At 38.7% G+C, this 14,262-nt stretch overlaps 1 protein-coding gene across 2 annotated transcripts in view; it reads left to right on the plus strand.

Moving 5' to 3' along the window:
- The window catches only part of sfswap (splicing factor SWAP), a 123,742-nt gene that overhangs the window by 27,927 nt on the left and 81,553 nt on the right, over window positions 1-14,262 (plus strand). For both annotated transcript variants that reach the window (XM_061876699.1, XM_061876700.1), the window contains exons 5-6: window positions 7,847-8,072; window positions 8,152-8,252. In XM_061876699.1, the coding sequence (XP_061732683.1) occupies window positions 7,847-8,072; window positions 8,152-8,252 (327 nt within the window). The remainder of the gene's footprint in view (window positions 1-7,846; window positions 8,073-8,151; window positions 8,253-14,262) is intronic.

Raw genomic sequence — 14,262 nt, forward strand, 5'->3', positions numbered from 1 at the left:
GTAGCGACCAACTGTAGTTACTGAAAGTGGTTTTATGAAGTGTTCCTGAGACCATGTGGTGATATCCTTTACGCACTGATGTCGGTTTTTGATGTAGTACCGCCTGAGGGATTAAAAGCCGGTAATATCATCGCTTACGTGCAGTGATTTCTCCGGATTCTCTAAACTTTTTGATGATTTTACGGACCGGAAATGGTAAAATCCCTAAATTCCTTGCAACAGCTCATTGAAAAATGTTGTTCTAAAACTGTTCGACAATTGGCTTACAAAGTGGTGACCCTCACCCCATCCCTGTTTAGTGAATTACTTACCATTTCATGGAAGCTGCTTTTTTACCCAATCATGGCAACCGACTGTTCCCAATTAGCCTGCACACCTGTGGGATGTTCCAAATAAGTGTTTGATTGGCATTCCTCAACTTTATCAGTTTTTATTGCCACCTTTCCTAACTTCTTTGTCACGTGTTGCTGGCATCTAATTCTAAAGTTAATGATTATTTGCAAAAAAAAAAAAGTATCAGTTTGAACATCAAATATGTTGTCTTTGTAGTGCATTCAACTGAATATGGGTTGAAAAGGATTTGCAAATCATTGTATTCCGTTCATATTTACATCTAACACAATTTCCCAACTCATATGGAAACAAAGTTTGTACTTGACCCTGGAACAGACTACTGTTGTGCCTTGAAATAGAAATTTAATTAATTCTGTGATGCAGCTCATTCCTTGAAAAACCTGTATTGTGCTACAGCATTTTTTCGGAAGCTGTTTTTATACCCAATCATGGCACCCACCTGTTCCCAATTAGCCTGCACACCTGGGGGATGTTCCAAATAAGTGTTTGATGAGCATTCCTCAACTTTATCAGTATTTATTGCCACTTTCCCCAAATTCTTCGTCACGTGTTGCTGGCATCATATTCTATAGTAATGAATATTTGCAAAAAAATGTAAAATGTTTATCTGTTTGAATATCAAATGTGTTGTCTTTGTAGCATATTCAACTGGATATGGGTTAAAAATCATTTGCAAATCATTGTAATCCGTTTATATTTACATCAAACACAATTTCCCAATTCATAGGGAAACAGGGTTTGTGTGTGTGTGTATATATATATATATATATATATATATATATATATATATATATACATGTATGTATGTATATATACATGTATCTATATGTATGTATATATATATATACATGTATGTATGTATATATACATGTATCTATATGTATGTATATATTTGTATATTTATGTACAGTCAAGAAAATAAGTATTTGAACACCATGCTATTTTGCAAGTTATCCCACTTAGAAATCATGGAAGGGTCCGAAATGTTCATGGTAGGTGCATGTCCACTGTATGAGAGATAACCTAAAAAGAAAAATCCAGAAATCACAATCTGATTTTTTAACAATTTATTTGTATGATAAAGCTGAAAATAAGTATTTGAAAACCAACATTAATATTTGGTAGCCTTTGTTTGCAATTACAGAGGACAAACGTTTCCTGTAGTTCTTCACCAGGTTTGCACAGACTGCAGGAGGGATTTTGGCCCACTCCTCCACACAGATCTTCTCTAGATCAGTCAGGTTTCTGGGCTGTCGCTGAGTAACAGACTTTCAGCTCCCTCCAAAGATTTTCAATTGGATTTAGGTCTGGAGACTGGCTAGGCCACTCCAGAACCTTGATATGGTTCTTACGAAGCCACTTCTTGGTTTTCATGGCTGTGTGCTTTGGGGTCATTGTCATGTTGGAAGATCAAGCCACGACTCATCTTCAATGATCTGACTGAGGGAAGGAGGTTTTTGGCCAAAATCTCACAATACATTGCTGCAGTCATCCTCTCCTTATTACAGTACAGTCGTCCTGACCCATGAGCAGAAAAACACCCCCAAAGCGTGATGCCACCACTCCCATGCTTCACAGTAGGGATGGTGTTCTTGGGATGGTACGCATCATTCTTCTTCCTCCAAACACACATAGTGGAATTATGACCAAAAAAGTCAATTTTGGTCTCATCTGTCCACAAAACTTCCTCCCATGACTCCTCTGGATCATCCAAATGGTCATTGGCAAACTTAAGACGGGCCTTAACATGCGCTGGTTTAAGCAGGGGAACCTTCTGTGCCATGCATGATTTCAAACCATGACGTCTTAGTGTATTACCAACAGTGACCATGGAAACAGTGGTCCCAGCTTTTGTCAGGTCATTCACCAAGTCCTGTCGTGTACTCCTGGGCTGATTCCTCACCTTTCTTAGCATTGTTGAGACGCCACGAGGTGATATCTTGCATGGGGCTCCACTCCCATTGAGATTGACCGTCATGTTTAGCTTCTTCCATTTTCTAATGATTGCTCCAACAGTGGACCTTTTTTCAACAAGCTGCTTGGCAATTTCTCCTGAGCCCTTTCCATCCTTGTGGAGTTGTACAATTGTGTCTCTGGTTTCTTTGGACAGCTCTTTGCTCTTAGCCATGCTGAATGTTTGGGTATTACTGATTGTATGGGGTGGACAGGTGTCTTTATGCAGCAAACGACCTCACACAGGTTCATCTGTGTGAGGTGATTCAGGATAATACAGTGGAGTGGAGGAGGACTTTTAAAGGCAGACTAACAGGTCTTTAGGGTCAGAATTCTAGCTGATAGACAGGTGTTCAAATACTTATTTTCAGCTGTATCACACAAATAAATTGTTAAAAAAATCATAGATTGTTATTTCTGAATTTTTCTTTTTAGGTTATCCATCATACAGTGGACATGCACCTACCGTGAAATATTCAGACCCCTCCATGATTTCTAAGTGGGAGAACTTGCAAAATAGCAGGGTGTTCAAATACTTATTTTCTTGACTGTATATATATATATATATATATATATATATATATATATATATATATATATATATATATATATATGTATGTATATATATATATATATATATGTATGTATGTATGTATATATATATATATATATATATATATATATATATATATATATATATATATATATATATATAAATATATATATAGATATATACTCAGACCAAGTAAAAAAAAAAAAAGATTTAAAACAGCAAAACAAAATCAAACATTTGAACATGTCAATTAATGCACTCAGTATTTGTTTGGGAATCCTTTTGCACGGATTACTGCATCAATGCGGCGTGGCATGAGGGCAATCAGCCTGTGGCATTGCTGAGGTGTTATGGATGCCCAGGATGCTTCAATAGCGACTTTTAGCTCATTTGCATTACAGGGTCTGGTGTCTTTCAGCTTCTTCTTCACAATACCCCACAAATTCTCTATGGGGTTCAGGTCAGGGGAGTTGATAGGCCAGTCGAGGACAGTAATGCCATGGTCAGTACACCAGTTACTGGTAGTATTGGCACTGTGGGCAGGTGCCAGATAATGCTGGAAAATGAAATCATCATCTCCATAGAGCTTTTATAACAGATACAGCTACAATAGCCGTATTCCCATGGTCAAGCCACTCCTGAACTCAAGACAATGGAAAAAGCGTCTGACTTGGGCTATGGAAAAGAAGCACTGGACAGGTGCAGAGTGGTCCAGAGTCCTGTTTTAAAGCTATTAATGCACTTTTGTGCATGATGTCACGCAAGATATTTCAATAACTGTCAAATTAAAATGAGCTGCATTATAGAAAATCAAATAGTGTATGTCCTTTGCTATGTGATAGGTTCCTGCGAACGTTATCTCCTGTTGTTGACAATTTTTTTCATACGGTGTTGATCTGGAAAGGGTTGCTATGGCATTTTGTGGGTGTGGCACTGGTCGAGATGTTGACATGCAGTGTTTCCAGAACTCCTCATTGTCTAGTGGGTGACTTTTCAAATTATGCTACATATTAGCAGTGCTGCTACTTTTTGTAGCAACGCTTTGCCGCATACTTAACATATTACGGTTGTCTGTTCGACATATTCCCACTTGAAGCCAAACCACCGTCAGACGATGGACCCCCTGCTGTTTTTTTGGGAATTAATTCTTCCTTCATTTGTTACCAGTTTCGCACCTTCTTTCTCTCGTATTACCACTCCCACCGCACCATTAGCACCACAGTTAATGTTACCCATGTCGCGACCTCTCTGCTCGGCGAGAGTGTGTCATGTGCGACAGTATGTGACATATGTAAGAAGGTGCGCTACTTTTATCTCTCTGTGAGTAGGAGAGACAAGAAAGAGAGAGAATTGCCTGTAGTGTAATGCCCGCAGCTAAAAGCAACTGCGTGACAACGTTTACTCGAATATCACGATATAGTAATTTTCTATATCGCACAGAGACAATCAAGTATATCGATATATCGCCCTGCCCTACATACAGTACATATATACCTTCCCGTACTAGATTATATTCTATAAACCCGTCTCTTCGAGAAATGCTAAAATATTTAGTTTACTGCGGAGTTACCCCTTTGAGAGTTACTTTTCGCGCTTTCTCTCACTCACCCCTTAAATGCCGCACACTCTGAAAAAAAAAAAACAAAGCAAAAAACCCACCGCGTTAGCGTTGTATGGATGTGAGCTCATATTAATGGCACTGTTAATTCTCATTGAAAGGGTGTTGTGATGACTTAGATGCGCTGACACCAACATATTGCCACAAGACAGCTATGATTTTTCTAATAGGTATTTTACGGATGAACAATAATTTCCCCTCAAGGTTTCTTTAGCTTCTTTTTCATGCATGAGAACAAAGATCTGCTTTTATGGGTTTTTTTGCATTCTGGACACAACACCCCTGTGAATACATAATTCTTTATGGAGAGATGATGAGCCATGTGTCACGAAAGAACGACTCACCGGGATGTAAAGTGCCACTGCTAAAAGCTGCTTGTACAACATGTACATTTTAATCAGTTAACCATTCATTACCATATGACTTTAAAAGTGAATGTTATTTAGTAAATAACTCAATACTAGACATTAAAAGGTGAATGGTATTTCGTAAATAATTCAATACTAGAAAAGTTATCTGGTGAATTGTAAATATCTGTAAGAAAATTAGGTAATGAAATATCTTTATGACAGTTACATTAGTTATGTATTGCCCTTTGATTTTGGGTTGGAAGCAATGTTTTACTGTATATTGCGTAAGCATTTAATTTCTATAGCATTATGCACACATTCCATGTGTAGTAAAGTTCACAATTTAGAGCGCATATTTTCCTTGTTGTTAAAAAAAATCCATGGTAGCATAGAGAAAAAATAATATACGATAATGTTTGACCCTGACAGTTTTTTGGCTGTTGTATTTAAAATCTAGTATTTATTATAACTGTCATTTCAATACGATGTGTGTTGGGTCGCCAAGTGTCAATACTGTCAATGATTAATCATTAAAAACACACCAGCAGAACAGTAATACATTAATTATAGGCCATTTTTTGTTCCACTCATTTCCACGTGTTCCCCAAATGTATGTAATCAAAATGAGCATTGAAGTGCTTTGTATAGAAATGACTCAGAAATAAAAGAGCTAGTAGCAATAGTGAAGTATTTTATCCAAAGACACTCTCTATGAGGCGATATGAACGGCTCATACGAGTAGTTTGTGTTCTTCTTTGCTTATTACAATAGGTCGAATGCGTTCATCCAGTCATTGCATTATTTTTGATGTTGAAATCAAAACCTGCATGACTGTTAGAATACTTTATAAAATATTTTCATTTGGTTCAGTTCATTTATTTATATAGCACACCCCAGCGGTTGCTATATAAACAACCCCAGTTAGCCAAAGTGCTGTACAGACATAAAAAACAGGATGAATAAAATACAATAGTAAAATATACCTTAACAGAAGTTCAGAATAGAAAACCTAAAATATTAAATAAATAACAAATGAATAAAACAAGAAAAAAATACTTTGATTGTCAGATATCCTCATCAGTTATAATGTCCATGCATCCATTTTCTACCGCTTATTCCCTTCGTGGTCGCGAGGGGCGCTGGAGCCTATCTCAGCTACAATCAGGCGGAAAGCGGGTACACCCTGGACAAATCACCACTTCATCACAGGACCAACACAGATAGACAGACTACATTCACACTCACATTCACACACTAGGGACCATTTAGTGTTGCCAACCAACCTATCCCCAGGTGCATGTCTTTGGAAGTGGGAGGAATTAATGTCATCATCCACAATTGTATATTGTTTATTACAACGGATAACAGGGATCGGCTTTTGTTGTCCTCGTCTTGAGAGTCTTTGCTCAGACACAAACAAATGTATGAGGTGTGTTCTAAAGGACATTTTTGTCGGCGAGTTGTGACACTTTGATACAAAAGTGTCGAACTACATTGGTTTTAATTGGATGTGTAGGAGAATTTTAGAGCTTTGTCTTTCAACCACTTACTGCAATCCTTAATGTTGGTAAAGTTTCAAAATAGGATTCGTGAAAAATGTTGTAAAGTTGTCACTACTGTCAAACAATTAGGTCGGTACAACTTTTTGTGTTTTTGTTAGCTGATTGGCTGACTGATTGGTCACAGTCAGCTGTGTCTTGGAACCAGATTCTAACAACATGGGAAGGTTGTAAAAGGCAATCACACTGGAAGACTAAGAAAAACATTAAAGCGTCAAGACAGAAAACTTAAAGCAATACAGTATTTCTTGAAAATATAAAACGCATTGCAAAACAAATGAAAAAAAAAAAGGGTGGGTGGGGGAGGCTGGAGTCACCGTCTATGACTCTGGAAGAAAGCACCTAAAGGAAATGGGACTTGAATTCAGAAACGCTAAACGGTAGTCCTCATTAACAACTAAACAGAAAAAAATAAGGTTGCAATGGGCTAAGGAAAAGTAATTGTGTACTATGGATGACTGAATGAAAGTTACATTTACAATCCCAAAATCTGCATTGTGCAAGGTGATGGAACTTTTCATTCATCCATCCATCTATTTTCTACCGCTTGTCCCTTTTGGGGTCGCAGGGGGTGCTGGAGCCTATCCCAGCTGCAGTTTATTTATAAAACTCAACTGTCTCAAAGGGCTGCACAAGCCCCAACAACATCCTCGTCTCAGATCCCACATTAAGGCAAGAAAAAACTCAACCCAGTGAGCACAATGAGAAGGGTACTGCAGATGTGGGGTGCATGAATAACGATCGCAGCGTCGGTGGTGGAATAAAATGGAACACATTTTAGCGGTATTACGGTCAGGAATGAAGGCTGTTTTAGCATTAATCACAAGGTTACTCTTGATTTATCTACATTTATTACAATATAAATATTTTTTATTAGTTATGTCCATATATTCATTTAAAAAAAATCTGATTATCACACTTTATTTGGATTAATCATGATTAATCACAGGTTATTACTCGCTTGCATAGTTTAAATTACCTTTAAAAGAGACCCCACTATTTGGACAGAATTCCCTATATTGTCAAAATATCGTAAAGGAACATTTTTTTGTTGTTTTACTTGACTGTATTTATGTATTAATTTGCACAAAACTTGCTAACAGTTTTATCTAAAGTCCTCTTGAGTTTTGGCATATGCATTGACTTGATCTGTCTTGTTGTTTTAATATTCAAATGTATCATGGGGTAAGCGTTTAATGTTTGGTGTTAAGTGTCTTCCATATTGACTTGTTTGCTTCTGGAGTTTGTCACTACTGGATCAACTGCTCATTTGCGCATGCTTGGGCAAATTGCTACAAATTCATTGCCAGAGACGTTTCAGTAATTTCTTTGTTGGGTTAATTTCGTTAAGTATTTTTTATCAGATTAATGATGATCGTTGGTTATTTTGTATTAAAGTATTAATTTTGACAGCCCTATTTTATTTATTTGTTGCTTGTCCTTTTTTTTCTTTTTATAGCCGGCAACCATCAAGACTCACAACATCATCGAGCGGACAGCCAGCTTTGTATGTCAGCAGGGTGCTCAGTTTGAGATTGTGTTAAAAGCCAAGCAGGCTAGGAACTCCCAGTTTGATTTTCTGCGTTTTGACCATTACCTGAACCCTTATTACAAACACATCCTAAAGGCCATGAAGGAAGGTCGGTACAATTTAGCGTCTTCCAACAAACAAGAGCAGCCAGAAGGTAAGTTAACTCCTCTGTCTCAATCTATACTTCATTTTTGGCAAATTCTGATCTGCTTTTCGTCAACGTTTTGCTCTAGAATCTAATTCTGATGATTCAGATGATGACGGAGACGGCAACTACCTTCATCCCAGTCTGTTTGCACCTAAGAGGTGCTCTCGTCTGGAGGAGCTGATGAAGGTAATCAAGTGTATTAAGTGTTGTTGGATTGATATACAACCCCTGAAAAAATATATGGAATCTCCTAATCATTTCAAACATTCCGACTCTAAGAAACACAAACAGAAATCAAGAATATAAATTGTGGTAGTCAGTTTCATATTTAGATAAAAACAAATATTATAAAATTACTCCATTCTAATTAAAATATTATGGAATCACCCTGTTCATTTCCTAAGCTAACAACTGCATCAGATTAAACCTGTTCATTAGTCTGACGTTCAAAAGTAGATTTCACTCCTTGGTTGCACTATCCGATCATCATTGCCATGTATCATGTCTCCAACACAAGAGGTGTCAATCAAAACAAAGATCAAACTTCTCAAAATCATTTTTGTGCTTTTGTTAGCTGATTGGCTGACTGATTGGTCACAGTCAGCTGTGTCTTGGAACCAGATTCTAACAACATGGGAAGGTTGTAAAAGGCAATCACACTGGAAGACTAAGAAAAACATTAAAGCGTCAAGACAGAAAACTTAAAGCAATACAGTATTTCTTGAAAATATAAAACGCATGGCAAAACAAATAAAAAAAAAGGCGGGGGGGTGGGGGGGTAGGGAGGCTGGAGTCACCATCTATTACTTTGAAAGAAAGCACCTAAAGGAAATGGGACTTGAATTCAGAAACGCTAAATGAAAGTCCTCATTAACAACTAAGCAGAAAAAAATAAGGTTGCAATGGACTAAAGAAAAGTAATTGGGCACTATGGATGACTGAAAGAAAGTTACATTTACAATCCCAAAATCTGCATTGTGCAAGGTGATGGAACTTTTCATTCATCCATCCATCTATTTTTCTACCGCTTGTCCCTTTTGGAGTGGCAGGGGGTGCTGGAGCCTATCCCAGCTGCAGTTTATTTATAAAACTCAACTGTCTCAAAGGGCTGCACAAGCCCCGACATCCTCGTCTCAGATCCCACACCAAGGCAAGAAAAAACTCAACCCAGTGAGCACAATGAGAAACTTCGAAAGGTACTGCAGATGTGGAGTGCATGAATAACGATCGCAGCGTCGGTGGTGGAATAAAATGGAACACATTTTAGCGGTATTACGGAGATGAATGAAGGCTGTTTTAGTAACACTCAATGTGTGACTCAGTTGAGAGAGTTTATTTTGTTTGATTCCAATGAGATTAATGAAGACGACTGCCTGAAGAAAAGATGCACATTTTCACAGTCATTGATAAAACAATGGGGCTGCATGTCAGGTAATGGCACTGGGGAGATGGCAGTCATTAATGTGTTGGATCCATTATGGATTGATCTTTCACAGTATCATGTTCTCATAGTCATCATTGTCACCGACGTCCCACTGGGTCATTATTGTCACCGATGTCCCACTGGGTGTGAGTTTTCCTTGCCCTTATGTGGGCCTACCGAGGATGTCGTAGTGGTTTGTGCAGCCCTTTGAGACACTAGTGATTTAGGGCTATATAAGTAAACATTGATTGATTGATTGATTACGTCTTCAACAAATGCACCGGGTTTTGGATACGTTTCCTATTCCATCAATCTAAAGCAGGGGTCTCAAACACGCGGGCCATTTGCGGCCCGCGAGACATTATTTTGCGCCCAGCACCTTAATTTGTAATTTAGTGTTGGTGCGGCCTGCGAATTTTATATGAATGACGCTTTACAGTGTCATACTTGTATACCCTCGATTTTTCCGGGAAATTCCCAATTTTCAGTGCCCCTCCAGGGGTAAACATTCACCCGAATTTCACCCAAACAACAATATTAAGGGGGCACCGTGGAGGTACTGCCTTTAGCGTCCTCTACAACCTGTACAAACAGCGTACCATCCCAGTCACATGTTGTATTTGGCTTCTGCAGACGCAGTAAGCAACTGCAAGACATAGTTGATCAACAGCCATACAGGTCACACTGAGGGTGGCCGTACAAAAAACTTTGACACTGTTACAAATATGTGTCACACTGTGAACTGTTGTGTTTGGACCAGATGTTCCTCCAAGGGAATTTAAGTTGCTGGTTAATCCCAAGTCGATTTGATGACACATAAACTGAGTTTAAATGATCACCCAGAACAGAATAGGTATTTTGCAATGTATTCCAAAGCTTTGGAGAGACCAACCTAAAAACAACACATTCAAATCACATCGCCAAGTTGATCTGAAAACATTACGGACGCGCTGTGTTTTTCAATATGTCCTTCGCCCCCACCCTCCAGAACGAATACACATGTCTATTGTTCTCTTTAGCTGGAGACAGGATGAGATAAGGAAAAGGAGTATCTTTCCTCCTCACATTCCTAAAGCCAAAGTTAACTTGCAGTGTACCATGGACATGAGATTAAAAAAAAAAGAGTACAAATGGAAAACACTAGTTATTTCAAATATGACTATTAAAAGAAATAACTCTTAAATATGGATATATGTAAATATATATATGTCCGTCAGAACCCACACCAAACAAGAATGACAAACACATTTTGGGAGAACATCCGCACCGTAACACAACATAAACACAACATAAACACAACAGAACAAATACCCAGAATCCCATGCAGCCCTAACTCTTCCGGGCTACAATATACACCCCCTCAACCCCACACCCTACAATAGGGGGCGGGGTTAGTTGCATGTTAGATTTTTTTAAAGAAATCTCTTCTTGCGGCCCCGCCTCACCTAGTTTCTGCATCCAGTGGCCTGCAGGTAAATTGAGTTTGAGACTCCTAATCTAAAAGATGTTTGGGAATGACGTCATCATTTTTTGAGATCTTACTACATCTTGCCTTAGAGCAAAATTAGTAAAAACATTTTTTCAAAAAAGTTGTATGAGGTCAATATATACTGTCCTCTGGACCCCCTGTAAAAAGCTTATTTTAGCTTATTTGGGGGACCCTTTCACGTACCAACATCTTTAAATGATGACATTTCACCACTACTGTAATTGTTATATGGTATTGTGAATAAACTTGAAATTAAACTAAAACTAAATGTCATGACCTGCAAACAGTCTGGATCTCAATCCCATTAAAATCTGTGGTGGAAATGTAAAAAAATGGTCCATGATAAGACTCCAACCTACAAAGCTGATCTGACAACAGCAATCAGAGCAAGTTGGAGCTCGCTAGTACTGTTTGTCACTCGTGATGTCCATGCTTCAGAGACTGCAAGCTGTTACAAAAACTGGAGGTATTACAACATCCGTCCATCCATTTTAGTTAAGCTAGAACTAGCCAGCGCCAGGCTGGACGATCCCTGTACACATAGCAATTTTCGTAGAATAATACACAACTCACAAAATGTTTTTTCTACTGTGTCTATGACTACGTCAGAGTTAGACATGCGTTCTACTTAGGTGGCAAATTATGATGCGTTCAGTTTATCGCAGCGCCAAGTAGACAATCTGAAAATTCCCGTCATATCAATTCCTAGATATGGTCGTAATTATTTTAAGTACACTGCGCATAATAAACGCAACATTATTAATATTGCTACTACGGATAATTTTATCAACAACTCCTTAAAACAGCCCACTACCTATAATATGGGCTTTCTAAACATCAGATCTTTGTCTCCCAAAACGTTATTAGTCAATGAGGTCATTAGAGACAACAACCTTAACGTCATCGGTCTTAGCGAAACCTGGCTTAAACCAGACGACTTTTTTGCGATAAATGAGGCATCCCCTCCTAACTATACGAATGCGCATATTGCCCGTCACCTCAAAAGGGGAGGGGGTGTCGCACTAATATACAACGAAAACTTTAAGTTTAGTCCTAACTTAAATAATAAATATAAATCGTTTGAGGTGCTTTCTATGAAGTCTGCCACACCTCTGCCTCTGTGCCTGGCCGTTATCTACCGCCCCCCAGGGCCCTATTCGGACTTTATTAGTGAATTCTCAGAGTTTGTTGCTGATCTAGTGACGCACGCCGATAATATAATTATAATGGGGGACTTTAATATCCATATGAATACCCCATTGGACCCACCGTGCGTGGCGCTCCAGACTATAATTGATAGCTGTGGTCTTACACAAATAATAAATGAACCGATGCATCGCAGCGGTAATACGATAGACCTAGTGCTTGTCAGAGGTATCACCGTTTCCAAAGTTACGATACTCCCGTATACTAAAGTATTGTCCGATCATTACCTTATAAAATTCGAAGTTCAGACGCATGTTCGTCAAACTAATAATAATAATAACTGCTATAGCAGCCGCAACATTGAAGCTGCCACAACGACAACTCTTGCGGACCTACTGCCCTCGGTAATGGCACCGTTCCCAAAGTATGTGGGGTCTATTGATAACCTCACTAACAACTTTAACAACGCCCTGCGCGAAACCATTGATAGTATAGCACCGCTGAAGTTAAAAAAGGCTCCAAAAAGGCGTACGCCATGGTTTACTGAAGAAATTAGAGCTCAGAAATTATTATGTAGAAAGCTGGAACGCAAATGGCGCACGACTAAACTTGAGGTGCACCATCAAGCATGGAGTGATAGTTTAATAACTTATAAACGCATGCTTACCTTAGCTAAAACTAATTATTACTCAAATCTCATCCGCATTAATAAAAACGATCCAAAATTTTTGTTTAGTACAGTAGCATTGCTAACCCAACGAGGGACTCCTTCCAGTAGCTCCACCCATTCGGCAGATGACTTTATGAAGTTCTTTAATAAGAAAATTGAACTTATTAGAAAGGAGATTAAAGACAATGCGTCCCAGCTACAACTGGGTTATAGTAACACAGATACGATTGTATATGCGGCGGATACTGCAAATATCCAAAATAGTTTCTCTCGTTTTGATGAAATAACATTAGAAGGATTGTTACAACGTGTAAATAGAATAAAACAAACAACATGTTTACTTGACCCACTTCCTGGGAAACTTATCAAGGAGCTTTTTGTATTATTAGGTCCATCAGTGCTAAATATTATAAACGTATCACTTTCCTCGGGCACTGTTCCCCTTGCATTCAAAAAAGCGGTTATTCATCCTCTCCTTAAAAGACCTAACCTCGATCCTGACCTCATGGTAAACTACCGACCGGTGTCTCACCTTCCCTTTATTTCGAAAATCCTCGAAAAAATTGTTGCAGAGCAGCTAAATGAACACTTAGCGTTTAACAATCTATGTGAAACCTTTCAATCCGGTTTCAGGGCAAATCACTCGACTGAGACAGCCCTCGCAAAATTGACTAATGATCTATTGCTAACGATGGACTCTGATGCGTCATCTATGTTGCTGCTCCTCGATCTTAGCGCTGCTTTCGATACCGTCGATCATAATATTTTATTAGAGCGTATCAAAACACGAATTGGTATGTCAGACTCAGCCCTGTCATGGTTTAACTCTTATCTTACTGATAGGATGCAGTGCGTCTCCCATAACAGTGTGACCTCGGACTATGTTAAGGTAACGTGTGGAGTTCCCCAGGGTTCGGTCCTTGGCCCTGTACTCTTCAGCATCTACATGCTGCCGCTGGGTGACGTCATACGCAAATACGGTATTAGCTTTCACTGTTATGCTGATGACACCCAACTCTACATGCCCCTAAAGCTGACCAACACGCCGGACTGTAGTCAGTTGGAAGCGTGTCTTAATGAAATTAAACAATGGATGTCCGCTAACTTTTTGCAACTTAATGCCAAAAAAACGGAAATGCTGATTATCGGTCCTGCTAGACACCGACCTCTATTTAATAATACAACTTTAACATTTGACAACCAAATAATAAAACAAGGTGACTCTGTAAAAAATCTGGGTATTATCTTCGACCCAACTCTCTCCTTTGAGTCACACATTAAAAGCGTTACTAAAACTGCCTTCTTTCATCTCCGTAATATCGCTAAAATTCGCTCCATTTTGTCCACTAAAGACGCCGAGATCATTATCCATGCGTTTGTTACGTCACGTCTCGATTACTGTAATGTATTATTTTCGGGTCTCCCCATGTCTAGCATTAAAAGATTACAGTTGGTACAAAATGCGGCT

Source organism: Nerophis ophidion, linkage group LG17, assembly GCF_033978795.1.
Source record: "Nerophis ophidion isolate RoL-2023_Sa linkage group LG17, RoL_Noph_v1.0, whole genome shotgun sequence".
NCBI classification, from domain to species: domain Eukaryota; kingdom Metazoa; phylum Chordata; class Actinopteri; order Syngnathiformes; family Syngnathidae; genus Nerophis; species Nerophis ophidion.